This window comes from Pagrus pagrus, assembly GCF_965226575.1.
Source record: "Pagrus pagrus genome assembly, chromosome: 6".
NCBI lineage: Eukaryota > Metazoa > Chordata > Actinopteri > Spariformes > Sparidae > Pagrus > Pagrus pagrus.
The window spans coordinates 30,004,771-30,020,090 of NC_140190.1; the positions used below are offsets into that span (position 1 = coordinate 30,004,771).

At 38.8% G+C, this 15,320-nt stretch overlaps 1 protein-coding gene across 2 annotated transcripts in view; it reads left to right on the forward strand.

Annotated features, from left to right (window-relative positions):
• The window catches only part of LOC311258878 (carboxyl-terminal PDZ ligand of neuronal nitric oxide synthase protein-like), a 218,275-nt gene that overhangs the window by 170,280 nt on the left and 32,675 nt on the right, over positions 1-15,320 (forward strand). For both annotated transcript variants that reach the window (XM_084355548.1, XM_084355549.1), the window contains exons 9-10: positions 10,605-10,770; positions 13,723-13,896. In XM_084355548.1, the coding sequence (XP_084211674.1) occupies positions 10,605-10,770; positions 13,723-13,896 (340 nt within the window). The remainder of the gene's footprint in view (positions 1-10,604; positions 10,771-13,722; positions 13,897-15,320) is intronic.

The window sequence follows — 15,320 nt, forward strand, 5'->3', positions numbered from 1 at the left end:
ACAATCTTCATTATGTTGAACCCCGCTGCAGAGCTGGAGCAGAGGTCACAGTGAATGGAAGTAAATTAGCAAGCTGGCCAATGCTAATCAGAGCTCACTCATGGACGAGTGGAAGCTTTATGAAATTTGACCTCTCTCTGTGTCTGTCTCCTCTGAGCTTGGTTAATGATCTGTCCTTCATTTACTCCCTTACAATCCTTACTTACTTCTACTTATGTTTATTGGATACTTCCCCTCCGACCATATCCATTTCTTCCTCCTTTTAGTTATGTCTACCCTATTTTCTCCTGTCCTCTTTCCAACGTTTCATCCTTTTCTCCTGCCTTCCACACCTTCCTTCCCTCTTTCTCTTTTAATTCATCGGTCTGTCCTTTATTTTTCCTTCCTTTCTTTTTTCTTTGCTAATACACATCTTCATTCCATCCTTCTATTTGCTTCTGTTTGTCTTTGCACATTCATTATGAATCACTCCATTCCTTTCCCCTACACTATTGCTTGGATCTGCTCCTCTCTCATTTCTTCGAGCACTCTCTCGCCACATGACAAGTGTTAAGTGCATGTCTAATGGCTTCCTTATCATTGCACCTGCAAAATGATCATTTCCTCCTTCACTTTACTCCTCCAAAAAGGGAGATAAAACCAGAGCAACCAGTGTTGGAGAGGTTTCAAACACTTCCACATGAAAGGGACGTGGCGTGGGCAGGGAATGCAATGATGGTAATCCTGTGTGAAGAGTACATCCTCAGCAGCCAGCCCTGTGGAGTCACAACGCACAACCAACAGTCATAATCCCCTTACACTACGGGCGGGAGAGTCACTGTTTTTCAGTTTTGTGTGAAAGGAAAATGGTGTCATTTAAACAGCCTTATCTTCCAATTTTTACAAGATTAGGAGGTAATCCACAAGGACCTGATTTTTTGTTATTGCTTCATTTTATCTCCATATGAAGTACCAAGTGCTATTTGCTGTTTTAGTGATAATGGATCATTTCTGCATTCTGAAGTCTAAAAACAACATAACTTTTAGAATAATGAAGCAGTCTGTTGGGGTATTTTGATTAGGAAACATACAGTTCAAGCTCACAGACAGTTGTCTTTTAGAAAAGAGAACGAAGAAAAACAGAGAGCTGTGTGAAAATACTTTAAGTTGTGTTTGTTTTGTTGAAATAAGTTAAATAAAGATAGCTTTTGCATTGTAAAGAACTGACAACATGGAAGGAAACTAGCCAGCGACACTGTCAAACCGTTAAGAGAAAAGGAGTAGGGAGGATGAAAACTGTCCTCAGGCGCTCTTCTGTTCTGGGGACCAGTTTTGAACAAAGAAAGCAATAAAATGGAAGAGAGATGCTGCTGCCTAATTAGAGCATTAAAGAGTCATTTGAGTTGCTTGAAGCTCCTTCAATTTCACAACGCTCAGATAAGAGGGCAGAAAACATTGGCTAGCAGCAGGTTTTTCTACCAAGGGATGACCACAGTGCAACACAAGTGGAGCACCTTTTTAATTGGTTCTTTGTCTTGGCTCCACTTTTGGTAAGTGGTTTTAGATCTTCTCTCATAGAGTTTTAACGGGAATATCGACATATTATTGTTGGTGAATTGTGGTCTAAAAGGGGATTGTCATGCTGTCTGACAGGCTGGTTGACTGTGTCCTTGTTCCCTTTGCATTTACACTTAAATCTTATTTATTAAATGTATTTATTTAACCTGTCCGAAGTTCTCCCCTGCAGACAGGAGCAAAAAAACTGAGGCCAGTCTCTCTTTTATGCAGCCCTTGTGTTTTTCTCCATGATTAAACCAATTTTCCATCTATCCCGTATTTTTAATGACTTGATTACATAGTCATTATATGAATAGGCATATTGTGCATTAGCCCTGAAATTGTGTGATACAGGGGAATTAAATTATGTTTGTCTGGCTACAAAGCTGCCGCAGCACTGATGTATACCTCCATGGAAAATTAATTAGATAATGTGGAAAATGAAGTTATAACAGCATCAAAGGGATATATTTCCTCCACAGTGGTGATGCAGAAATATATCTTGATATAGATATAGATTGGATTTTCACAAAACCCTGTTAAGGTCAGAATAGGGCAATACATTATCATTACTAGTGTTATGAAAGACCTGTATCTCTCCTTTACCTGCAGACTAGAAACTTTCTGTTTTCTGGCAGAGAAGATGGATCAAACTCATAGGCATGGTGTTTGAACATTATTATGCATACATTCTACTCGAACACATGATAAAATATATTAATATTAGGACTGTCAATCGATTAAAATATTTAATCGCAATTAATCACATAATGTCCATAGGTAACTCGCAATTAATCACAAATTAATCACACATTTTTAATCTGTTCTTAATGTACCTCAAAGGGATATTTTTAAGTTTTTAATGCTCTAATCAACATGGGAGTGGACAAACATGCGTGTCTTATGCAAATGTATGTTTATTATTATTGTAATAATCCAAAACAATGACAAATACTGTCGGGAATGTTCTCCTGAATAACCTCAAAGGTAATGTATGCTCAAAAAATATTCATTAATTCAATTCAACCTTTATTTAAATCTCAAAAAAATCATTAAGGGCAAGCCGTCATTTTCAATGATGTCAAGAGCACAAATAAAAAAACAGAATAGGTGCAAAAATGTGATAACATTACATCACAGAGTGAGTAAACAGAACGGGTACATAAAAATGATAACAGATAGAAGAAATATGACAGAATAAAAATAAGACGGGAAAAAAAGATGAGAAACTGCAGCAAAGGAACATGACAAAACACAATTAAAACGATGTGCATAAAAGATAAATGGCAGACAACTATACAGGACAGCACGTAGTTAAAAACTGTTACATTCAAATGCTGAGTAGTTTGTAATCAAAGTCTTAAACTGACCTATAGGTATGACTGTATCAAGTTTGAATGTACGTTGTAAAATGTTCCAAGTGTATGGAAGCCCGAAACTGAAAGCAGTTTGCCCATATGTAGTGTTTACCCGGGGAACTTGGAGCATTATAGTGTATATTATAGTGACTCTGTGACCAGTTTAATAAAGAGCTGATTAAAAAGGAACAGAAACCAATGGCTGTCACGTCTTACTGTTAAAGGTGCTCATCCAACTTTTTCACACAGAATACAATGATGAGTGGAATAACAGTCACCAGTAATGAATCCGAGGGCTGAGTGATAAATCCAGTCTAGTGGAGTAAGAGTAGAGACAGAGGCATGTCTGTAGATAACATCACCATAATCCAGGACAGATAAAAGACAGCTTCACTGATCCGTTTCCTACAGAACATGGGGAAAGTAGTTCTGTTTCTGTATAAATAACCCATTTTTTGTCTTAGCTTGCTAACAAGTGTGTTAATATGAAATTTAAATGTGAGTTTCTGATTCAACCAGATACCCAAATATTTGTATTCAGAAAGCCTTTCAATACTGTATCCTGTCTGCAATATCTCTGGCTCTTGAGAATAACCTGAATTTGGTTTTGTTCGCATTGAGGACTAAATATGCGGAAAGGACATAACATCAGTGGTATCAACACACTGCAGTGTCCAACTTTACACTTGTAAAGATTAACTACACAAGCTTAATTGGCCTATAAGCTGTAGCCACCCATTAGTGAGGTGGAGAAGGGCTCTCTGCATCAGCTGTGTACTTTGCCAGCAAGTGGTATTTGAGGCTCAACGCACTCCAGTGGTAGCTCAGTTCACATCTACAGTAGATGCAAATAACTCTGTTTTTGTGGAGAGAACCATCTGGCAGGGCTTTGAAGCTGAACCTGCCATTCAAAGAGCCTTTTCTTTATCCATTTCTGCTCAAGAAGGTTTGTTTTTGCTTTCCAACCACAACATTACTGCTGCATTGCTTCCTGATTTCCCAAACTACGAGGCGGGCCGAGAGTCATAACGTGCATGAGTTTATCACACGTCAAAAAATGTATGACATTAAGAGGAAATTGTGTAAACACGTAATTAACTTTGACAGCCCTAATTAATGTACTTTTACTTGTAGTTACGTTTCTACTAAAGGATTATTTTCCATTGGGTATATATTTCTGTTGGGGTGAAGACATTTTCATATATCTTGATGTAATATGTCACTCTTCAAACCAATGTCTCAACACCTGTACTATTTGTTTTGCTCTTGCAGACCACAGCTAACATTCAGAGTTGGTGTGCTTTGTTCAACGTTATAGTCCCAAGAAGCTAAAAGTGTATGTAGGGAAATGAGCATTCAACTCATCTGTAACTGTAACTTGTTTCAACACGTCATCATACCTACGTGACTGAATCAATTGCTAATGACTCCCAAAATGACATATATGAACATTGGAGAATACCACTGATGGGTATACAGGACCTTCATCAGCACCTGGTTAGCATTGTGAAATGGTCACAGTTTGGTAAGGTTTAGGCACTAAAACCTCTTGGCTAGGTGGAGGAAAAGATCATGGTTTTGGTAAATAAGCTCCTCCTCTATCTGCGGACATTGTTGCTCTTTAATAATACATCAGCTGACTTCCTCCTTTGCTGCCGTCCTCCATAGCTCGCGGCTTAACAACAATAATAAATATAGATCTTCCCAAGCTTCTTGCACAAACAACCAAAATGGCAGTAAACCATAACCTAGAAAGGCAACCTGTTAATATAAAAGTCCCCAGACTCTAAAAGAACGCTCAGTTTTGTGTGTTGTGGGGTTAAGAGGAACTTAATAAACTTTGTGAAACGCTGTCTATTAAGGCCTTCTTGTTAATTCAACTGATGTTGATACCAAATGTGAACAGCCACTCTATGTCTTTCCTTGAAGGTGTGGACATACTATATATTTTGTCATTTGATTTGTAAGGATCAAAATATAAGCTGCAGAAAAGTTTTTTTAATTTCCACATTGAATATTGTATTTTTGTGTGAATAGACAGGCACAGCCACTGTCAGAGAGATCCAGCTTCAGGCTTATCATCTCTTTCATTCATTCTTTATTTTTTTATCTGTACAGTCTCTGTTCCCACAGAAACTGGGTCTGGTAAATAGCAAGATAAAACCAAATGTAACCTTTTGTGGCTGCATCAGAATGAGATGTTTTGCTCTTTTTGATCAGAAATGTAGACACAAAGCCACGGTCTGACTTTTAAAAGACAAAGTTTTTTCCCCGCTTTTTTGCATTGTTAGCTTCTGTGTAGTCATGGGATTGTTCAGTATTCTTTTACCAGCCAGTGCAGCTCAGTACGACATTTAACATGGACGGCATCAGGACAAATGTGACACTTGCTCCCAAGGCCTCAGTATAAACCATGCCGGAGTGGCTGATGTGCTATTAGAGTTGTCAGCAGGGCAGCATATGTCGAGTCAAGCTGCTCTCCTCCACAGCTCAAGATGGGAACCTGTCAGCTGTAAATTACACCACTAAAGTCATCATCAGGGTGTCAGTCTTTACAAATGAGGGCTGCAGAGGCGACCTGACCGAACAAAATCTGGATTCACCTCTATTTGTTGCTAAGTGCAAGGATAATGGAAGCGGATGACTGTCTTCCTCGGCATTTTGTTTTTCTGTCTTGCGGGAGAGGATGAAGCTGAGGTGGAGGAGGTACCGGAGGCCTCGGGATGGAGGCTGTGAATTTTGACTTCATCTTGTCTCTCTCTGCCCCAGTGGTTCCTTATTAGAGTGTGGAGGGACTGATGAGTTTGATGAGAACAGGCGTTATGTCGAAGAAAGAACAGGAGAAAGGGGGGAAGCAGTGAGGGAGGAGAGATGGAAGAGGCCTAATACAAGTCTGAGTGATCAGCTTGTTTTAAGAACAGAAGCTTTATCAGAGGTTAGAAGAAGAGGTTGTTTTCGTAGTATTTAGTATTGATTTTTTTTCATATTCAGTTCAATAATGTTGATGTATACTTGAATTTAAACCACTTATATATTTTGATTTAAAGTAAGGAGAGTAAATTTAGTCAATTCATTGATTAGTGCATTAAAAAGCGACTAGATAGAAATTATTTTAGTCACTCTGCCAAATATGTTCTAGTTTGCACGACAAAAGCAGTATGAATACCACCTGGAAATGGATGAGAGGCATTTTTCAGTTAAACAGACAATTTATTTAAATATTAAATCTCTCCACAATAAGATAATGAAGAGGTTAATCTACAATCAAAATAAATATTCAAATTTTCATTTGATATGTAATCTAGCATAAGTCAGAATCAAATTTACTTCTAAGTACAAGCAAAATTCAAATCGAAGACATGAATTCACTTTTTGTCTGGTTAACTAAGTCATAATGATGGAAAATGAAGTGAAGTTTCTTAGTCCTCAAAACATTTCTGGCGCTTCTAAACAACTGAAGTAGACGGGGAGTTGTTTCTAAAAAAAATTATAAAAATTGCTCCGCACAGCTCGTCCTGCATAATCAAAGTCTCCAAAAGGTCGTGAGATCCCAAATTGATTTTAAAAAAAGATTATTTATTATTTACTTTATGATTCCATTTCTTGAGAAACCTTCATTGTAGCTGCTAAACTGAAGGTGTTAGTCTCAAGTGGGAACACAAGCTTGAATTCAGATGGAGAACATGCTACCGCTTCTAGAAAAGCAGCTTCAGTGAAGAGTTTGACTTTAAAAAGGGTGTAAATGTCTTTCCAAATCCATTTGGGCTCTCTGGGTTTCCTTAGACTTTTATGACGTCAGAGCTGTTTGGAGCCATTTTATGTTTTACTTTACTTTACGTTCTTATTATGTTTTAAAAAAATTTCACAACAAATACTTCAGTTGTTTCAACACAGTTTAGCTGTGAAGCTCCAAAAATGTTTTGTGGACTGTGAAACACTGGACTTTCTGTTGGCATGGGGGCGAGTAGTTAATGACTAAATTGTCATTTTCTGTTGAACTGTTCCTTTAAAAGAGACAGCGTACATTAATAAGCATTGTTAAAATACCATTGATATTCAACAGTCTAGTTTTTCAACATACAGAGGAATAATAAAAAGAGAATATTAATTTTATTAGAGATCTCATTATAATGAGGACATCATTAGGCGACGTTGTCAAGTTCTCATTAAAACATGCAACAGAAGCATACAATACACAACATGCACAGCAATAAAATGGGGGACATTAAAAATGGGAATATGTGTTAAACCAAAGAGCCTGTGCTACATAGTTAGATACAGCACTGATTGAAGCGTTAAATAAATATGAAACACTGAAGGACTTTCTGGAGCAGTGTCAGAATGCTGAAGCAGCCTTGAGTTTGTTTTGTAGCTTGTGAGCTTTTGTGGCTCTGAAAATACACCGCTGCTCATGTCAGTCCTTCACACCAACTCCCTTCGTCAAAATGTAATGGGCACCTGTTCAGTCGCACTCAGTGAAGCTATTTGTATGATCAAATCAGAATATGAAATGATTTACTGAGAAGAAGGGAGAGGCTGTGGCTCAGGAGGCGGAGTAGGTCGGCCAGTAATCGTAAGGTCGCTCGTTCGATTCCCTGACTCCCCTGGCTACATGTCGAAGTATCCTTGAGCAAGATACTGAACCACAAATTGCTCCTGATTACCAGGTTGGCACCTTGCATGGCAGCCTCTGCCATATGTGTGAAATGTGTGATTGAATGGGTGAATGTGACTGTCAGCAGGCTGGAAAAAGCAGTGTTGAAATGAAAGTCCATTTAACATTTACCAAGAAGCCATTAGAAAAAACATGAAGAGCACTTCTGGATTGAATATTTGAAGTTTATAAAGTACAGTATGTAGTGTAATTGGATAAAAACATGCTACGCACTATATAACCTCGCTGCATTTGAGACAGCTGCCATTAGAAGTCCTGCTGGACGGTGGTCAAACCCCAGGGTTCAAGCTTCATCAGACTATTGAGAGCTACACATCGTCTCCTGTCAGAAAATCATTAGTGAGTGGGCTCTTTCAGCACACCGGGATTCTTCTGAACTGCTCCTGTGATTTGAAACCTTGAGAATTTCTCCTTTGAAATTGTTGAAAGCAATTATGTGGTCAGGAGGAGAGGCAGCTGAAAACGGCACGAGGCAGGGCCACTAACATTTGATTTGGAGGGTACTTTGAAGTAAAAACGGGGAGTCATTCCTACTACAAAAGCTTATAACGGTGTGTGTTTGTGCGTGTGTATATTTGGACATATGTACACTAAATGAACGGTGTCTTTCTCTTCTTTTATATAAATGATTGCAGGGTGTAATGGATGTTTTTACCTTGCAGAGATTGAAATAGAGTCTGTGCCATGAACTTGCTGACTGCAGCAGATGAGGGTCCCAGCAGCCACTGCAACTCCTGTCATAAAAATATAATAGAAAGATATAAAACTACCTCTTTTGTGCTCATTTATAGATACCAACCACCTTAATATGTCTGGGGTAAGATCCATGCACTATTCCCTATAGAAATTACAAAAAAGCAGTAAAAAAAAAACACCTTGTCTGAAATGTTGAAAGTGGGAAAAAAAATCCTGGTTCCGTCCTTTCATCCGGATCCGTACCAGAAGTTAATGTGGTCTATTCTGGGCTGAGACACATCCACTATCTAAGTTTGGTGGAAATGCGTTCAGAAGTTTTTCTGTAATACTGCTGACAAACCAGAAAACCAACAGACGGACACAAGTGAAAACATGGCCTCCTTGGTGGCGGCATTTATCAGTTACTCTGCTGATTATTTTCCTGATTAATTAAAAAATAATTTTGTCTGAAAAAGGACATTTCAAGAGCCCGATGTGAGAAATTCAAATGCAAATTGGGGATTGATTACAGTCAAAATCTAATTTAATTTTACAATGACATTAAAACAGGTCAAGGTGCCTTTAATTGACTTCTGGAAGAGAAAATTGAATCACATCATCACAAATTAAACATCCCTCAAAAGGCACTCAATAAATAAATAATACACAATTGCAAACACACTAGAAACATTTTTTGACAATTGTGCTTAAACAATGGCAACCTCAACTCATGAGAAGATATGTAGAAGAAATGTAAGATATATACTCATCCCAATGACCCTGCTTATAGCTGAAAAGTAATTGTTTATTTAAATTGAAAATTATATTTCTGTCAGTCAACTTATGTTTGAGCTCAAGTCAAAATATGTTGTACAGCTGGCATTTATAGATGTATCTAGGCGGGAGGTAAGTATGTGCAGGATGTCTGCAGGTTCTTCAAATGTCTGAAATTTGATTTTTATCAATATTAGGTCTTACATTTGAATTTCTGAGGTCTAAATTGCCACAAGCACATTTAATGTCATTCATCTGTCTTTTAATTTTGTTTTTTTGTCAAAATGAGCCAAACTTTTCTACATAAAAGTCCAGTATGCAGTTGTTACAAATATTTGAACCTAGTACTTTACTCTACTTTCACTTGCCAGCTGGCAAAATGTAGATAAACATAACTCACTCTAATAACATAATATTTCTACATAGAACAACAACCTCTGCACAACACCACATATAAACTACATACTGTATCGTAATACTTCTGTGCAATGCTTAAAAGTTATCTTTTAAAATGTCCTAAAAAGCATTACACTTCTGTCTGATTCCGGTAAAAACCCTGATGAAACTTTAAACTGCTTCCGCTCGATGCTGGACATTATACGTGTGTCCGTTTATTGATAATCAAACTTGAGCTTCAGTCTCATGAACAATCAGCAGCTCTGCTTGTGCTTCTCTGACTGTGAGTTGTTTTTCTTCACACATCCTCACCTGAGTGTTGCTGATTGATCCGTTTCCCTCCAACTGGAAAAACACTCACGCAGGTTTTCTGTACTTTCTTGACATTGATTTGATTACCAGGCAGTAAAAATACTGTGTGATGGATCAGTTACTGCCACCTGCTGTGCTGAGTCAGCCACATCTGAAAGCCTCCTGATTAATCATCTCCTGATTAATTGAGATATTAGGTAAAGGCCTAAACTGTTGCTGCATTTATTGAATAATGGCTGTTGATAGGTGCAATAGTACTTCTGCACATTTGCCAGGAAAAATGTTTCATTGAAGCCAAAATGTTTGTTCTTGTGAGCTGAAATTCAACCTCTTTGTTCTGACTTTTTTTTTATTTTTGTCTCATTTGTCTTCAGTCATTAACTCTTATCTAGAACCAGAATATCTATATATATATCTATATATCTACATATATATATATATATAAATATATATATATATATATATATATTAATATTATCATCATCCGCTCATTTGAATCAGCAGTCAGTCTTACTTACTACACAGCTCAGAAACTTCTTCTTCCCTATTTCCTCATACAGCAAAAACAAATAATTCTCACATATTGAATGGACTACTGAAAGGACTGACATCTGGCTTTTGTGTGCAATGGTCTATAAGAAGCCTACTGTAGTCCGTTTTTTGATGTTATTGGTACTCAAATATTTGAAGCAAACATCATTCACTCCTGACAATCACATTAGGTCTGCCCGGCCTTTAAGTGGCGTGTTGTGTGCTGTATCTGTGTGTTTGTAGAATCATTCAGTGAGGTTAACACTGCCAATATTATGAGCATGGTAAAGTGTTTGTAAGCACTACACTGAGCTTCTGTTCCTATCACTCCATGTTTTGTTGTATAGGTCCACCTGTTGAAGGACCAGCTGAGTGCGGAGGCCACGGCTCGGCTGGAGGCCCAGGCTCGAGTCCACCAGCTGCTGCTGCAGAACAAAGACCTGCTGCAGCACATCTCACTGCTGGTTAAACAGATCCAGGAGCTGGAGACCAAGATGTCTGGACCAAACTCCAGTGAGTAGTTTGAATATATATATATATTAATGTATGCTGGAGTTTGTATACATTAATGGATGCTTGCTGTCATGTCAAAGTACATGAACAGTGTGTGCAGCTGCAGAGTGACAGACACATATGAAGGTTTTATTCTTTAACAACATTCTGTTGTTCGGCTCTGTACAAGCAACACCTATTGCATGTCTGTCTGTCCTGGGAGAGGGATTTTTTTTTCCCCCGTTAAAAAGGTTTTATTTCTCAATACGGCAAGGTTTTTCCTCACTCAAATCGAGGGTCTAAGGACAGAGGATCTCGTTCACTGTACAGATTGTAAAGCCCACTGAGGCAATGTGATTGTGATTTTGGGCTATATAAATAGAATTGATTTGATTTGATTTGATAAAGCACACACCTCTGCCAAGACAGCACCGTCCTCTTAATGAGTGTCTACGTCAGGTTGTGAATCAAAGTACACATGATGATAGACAGTTGTGGGATACAACTGCCAGAAGTTATTATTCCTATCTCAGAATATTTAAAAGTAATAATAGTAAACTACAGGAAGGCACTTATTTTTTGCCTCCTTGTCCTTAAGTCTCACTTCTCAGCTTCTTTAATTGACTTATTTGAATAAAAGCTTTTTAACTGACATCTGATACGAGACAGTCCACAAGCAACAGATGCAAATCATACACTACATAAAACACAGAAAATAAGGTCCTATGTAAAGATTACAACAGAAAAAAAAGTTGTGAAACATTTTTTGACATACAGTGTACTCAACTGGAAACATTTCAACGATAATATGTTAAATGTTTTACCTCATCAACTTCATTGTTTTTATAAAATATATGCTTATTGTGAGTTTGATACCAGCAACACATTTTAAACAAGTTGAGACAGGAGCAACAAAAGACTGGGAAAGTTGTGGAAATCTCCAAAAACACCTGTTTAGAACATTCCACAGGTGAACAGGTTAACTGGTACCAGGTGATGGTAAGGGTTTGTACTACTACTTAAACAGTAATGCCAGTTCTCATAATACAAAATGTAAATCACTTTCATTACTTAATCTAAACCAAAAAAAGAAAAATAAACAAGGGACAAGAGACAAAGTAAGGCATACCTGGCACTTCCAACACACCTGAAATCCTCAAAAATCTGCCAAGAAAACAGTGTGGATAAAGCGTTGGCATAGGTAGGATTTTTTTAACCCACAGGAAAGAACAGAGTATGCAAAAAAGCTGTGACAAAACATTAAAATAGACAATGAAAATAATAAGAACAAAGAAATCAAAGATGTGAACATGACAGAGGCAAAAAAGATGGTAATTCAGAATCTTACGCCACTACCTCTGTGTCAACACACACTGCCACTGTCAGGCAGAAATCGTTGCATGTGACAGAGCAAACATCTAGCTACTGTACACACACACACACACACACACAGTCACACTAATCATGACCTACACACTGAGAGACAGCAGACATATCCAGCTCTGTGTACACTCATACAGACAGCAAACAGAGTGAGTGAGCAGCAGACCTCGACAGGCTTCTAAATGGAAATTCCTACATTAAATCCTCTGAGTACCGGTATGAGACCTGATTCTGTTGCCCATCGACCCCTCACCGCTCTGTTTATCATGCACCACACACATTCTGTCACCGTTCTTTCCTCCACGACCCCCTCTGTCCTCTCCGTGACTCCCCCCACAGCTTCACATATTGTTAAGCCTGTTCATCAGCTATTCAGGTAGTCCGCTCTGTTCTATCGCAGTCCTGCCTGCCCTCCAATTGTCACCCTGCGAGAAACAATCTTTTATCTTATCAGCCAACATTGCAGAAATTCAGTGGGGAAAGTAGTTTCTCATTGTCACCTCTGCATGTAGGAAACTTAAAATGCACATGATATCGCACAAGGACAGTGAAACTGTTTATGGACGCCTGAAGGCAAAATATACATTGAACGGAAATGTGATGTAAATACATTGGTCAAATATTTTAAACAAATTTACATATATAGGCCATGCAATGAAGTGTGTCAGTATCTGAGTGCTTGGATTGCATGCTGGCTCACTAGCATGCCTTATTGATGTACCTAAATGGAAAGGAGCCATCATTGATTTGATTGGTTACACCGGTCGTTTTCCCACTATCACAATCAAAAATGTTCACCGGGAGAAAGGTCTATTTCACAGCATTTTTACCGCATTCAGTAGAATGTCACAGCATGAAACATAGTCTGACTGTAGATGAGAAGAGGTGGGCTTGTAAGGTCGCTCTGAAAGGTTTGTAATTTGCTAAGACTGTAGTTTTTCACATGAGTCTGATAAGATGGAGCAGATTTTCCACAAGCTTCTAGAGAACGGGTCATACGGCAGGAGAGGTTTGAGAAGTTTCTCCACATATTTTGACAAAGACCTGTTAGTGACTTATGAAAACACTGTACCATGTTGTAAATCTAAACTGATTACAGCGGCCATCCTAAAAGAAGGAGTCATCTTTTGTGCTGAGGAGTTTGTATTGATACTGAAAAGATGGAGTTTTTCTTTAATGCATCGTTCCCTCATCTTTAGCTCCAGGTCTGTTCTCTCTGCCCATAAAGAAGAAAGCAAAACAGCCCCAATGATGATGAAATGCTTTGAAATATGTTTTTTTTTCTCTTCTTGCTTACCCAAAGCACATTGATTTGTTGGTGACTGAGTGATTGATTTATATTATGATTTTCAAGGAGCAGCAATCTGCTATTCACCACAATTCACAGATATCTATATCACATACTTCATCACGCTGCCATGATCCGACAAGGGGGATGATAGTGGCTGAATTTCAGTCGAGGCACAGTGTAACTGTTGAATGTGGTGTAGAATATATGATCTGTCCTTCATTTCTTATCTCTCCCTCGCTCTGCTCATTGCTCACTTTCTGCTTCATTTCTCTTTTTTCTGCCTCCTCTTATCTCTCCAGTGGGATCTCAGGACAGTTTGTTGGAAATCACCTTCCGGTCTACAATACCTTCAGTGATGTGCGACCCCACAACGCCAAAACCTGAGGTGTCCGCCATCAACCTGCCCGCGCTGACCTCTGACGGGACCAGCAACGCCTTCTCATCTTCCAATGGGACTCTGGGAAGCCCCCTAGGTAGGGACCAGTGTCTTCTCAAACTGGAATGTTTCCGTTTCCTTCCTGGGCCTCTGCCTCCTCGCCTCCCCTCACCTCCCCCGCTGCTCGAGGCAAACACGCCGGAGAGCAAAGGTCAAGAGGTGTCTGAGACAACATTGTTGTCCCGTGACGTCAAACCTCTGGGCTGCCTGGACTTTGCCAGGTTTCGTGAGTCAGGTATCGCCTCAGAGTACGAGTCGAACTCAGACGACAGCGATGACAATGAGGACGAGGGGGAGGACGATGAGGAGGAGATGGAGATCTTTGGCTGGGGGACGGACGAGGAGACACTGAGGCTGCTTAATGTGCTCAACAGACAGGGAACCCCTGACTGTCTGGGAGATGAAATAGCGGTGTAACACACTAACCTGCTCCCCTGAAGGATCGTGTCAGGATGAAACACAATAGCCTTGACCTGTTTTTGTCCACTTCTCTGTGGGAATAACCATGTAGAGTACTAACCTCTGTGAGACTTGCACAGTTATATATACAAGGCTTACACCAGTATATTGGTGTAAATGCAATTACATATAACAGGAAGGAAAGACTCGAATAGATAAATAAATAAAAGCCAATCCACTGTAGGCAGCAGAGAGAACTGAGGTCAAGACAACTTGAGTAGCCCTGATCTGGTCAAACTAAATGTCACGGTCTTTGTTGACTGTGATATGGATCCTGCACATATCATTTTATTCATCACATTATTTATTTACTATTATTGCTATGTATTTAATTGAGTATCAAGACTGTCAGACCTCCAGTCCTGGATCAGGGCTACAGCTTGAGTTAAACACGTTTAAACAGTAGCCAATCCTGTAGAGCTCTATGAATGTACCGTACAGAGGCACCAGTTTTAAAATCAGTCCAAGCTGTCACACTCACTCAGAGAGTCAGTACATGTTTTCTGCTAGGGCCGTTTTCTGTAATACCTTTTATTCAAAACCCCAAATTCACAGAAATTAGCGCATATAGCTGTATTTAAATGTGAGTGAACTGGCTAAAAATTGGCAGTTGACTACTTTTCCATTGCCAATAGATCATCAAACACAACAACAAACACTCCAGTAAACAAGGAACCTATAAAAGATGGAAAGGACTTCACATCATCATTCCAAAATTCTTGGTGCCAAATTTTTAGCCAGTTCTAATGAAGTCTATGGGAGATGCATAGAGAAGCAGACTTAAACCCAACATATCTACATCGTATGACCTTTGATGAAGAAATTCCTCCACAAAATGAAAGAACACACTTCAGAGAATAGGCTAATGGTGGATTTTTCAAAATGGGTGAATTAGTTTACTTGTTGTAGGTCTCAAATTATTATCCAAACACAATCATAGGCATACTTTACTTTTATTTTACTTTACTTTTATTTTGATCTGAGGCTGTTATACAGTGATTG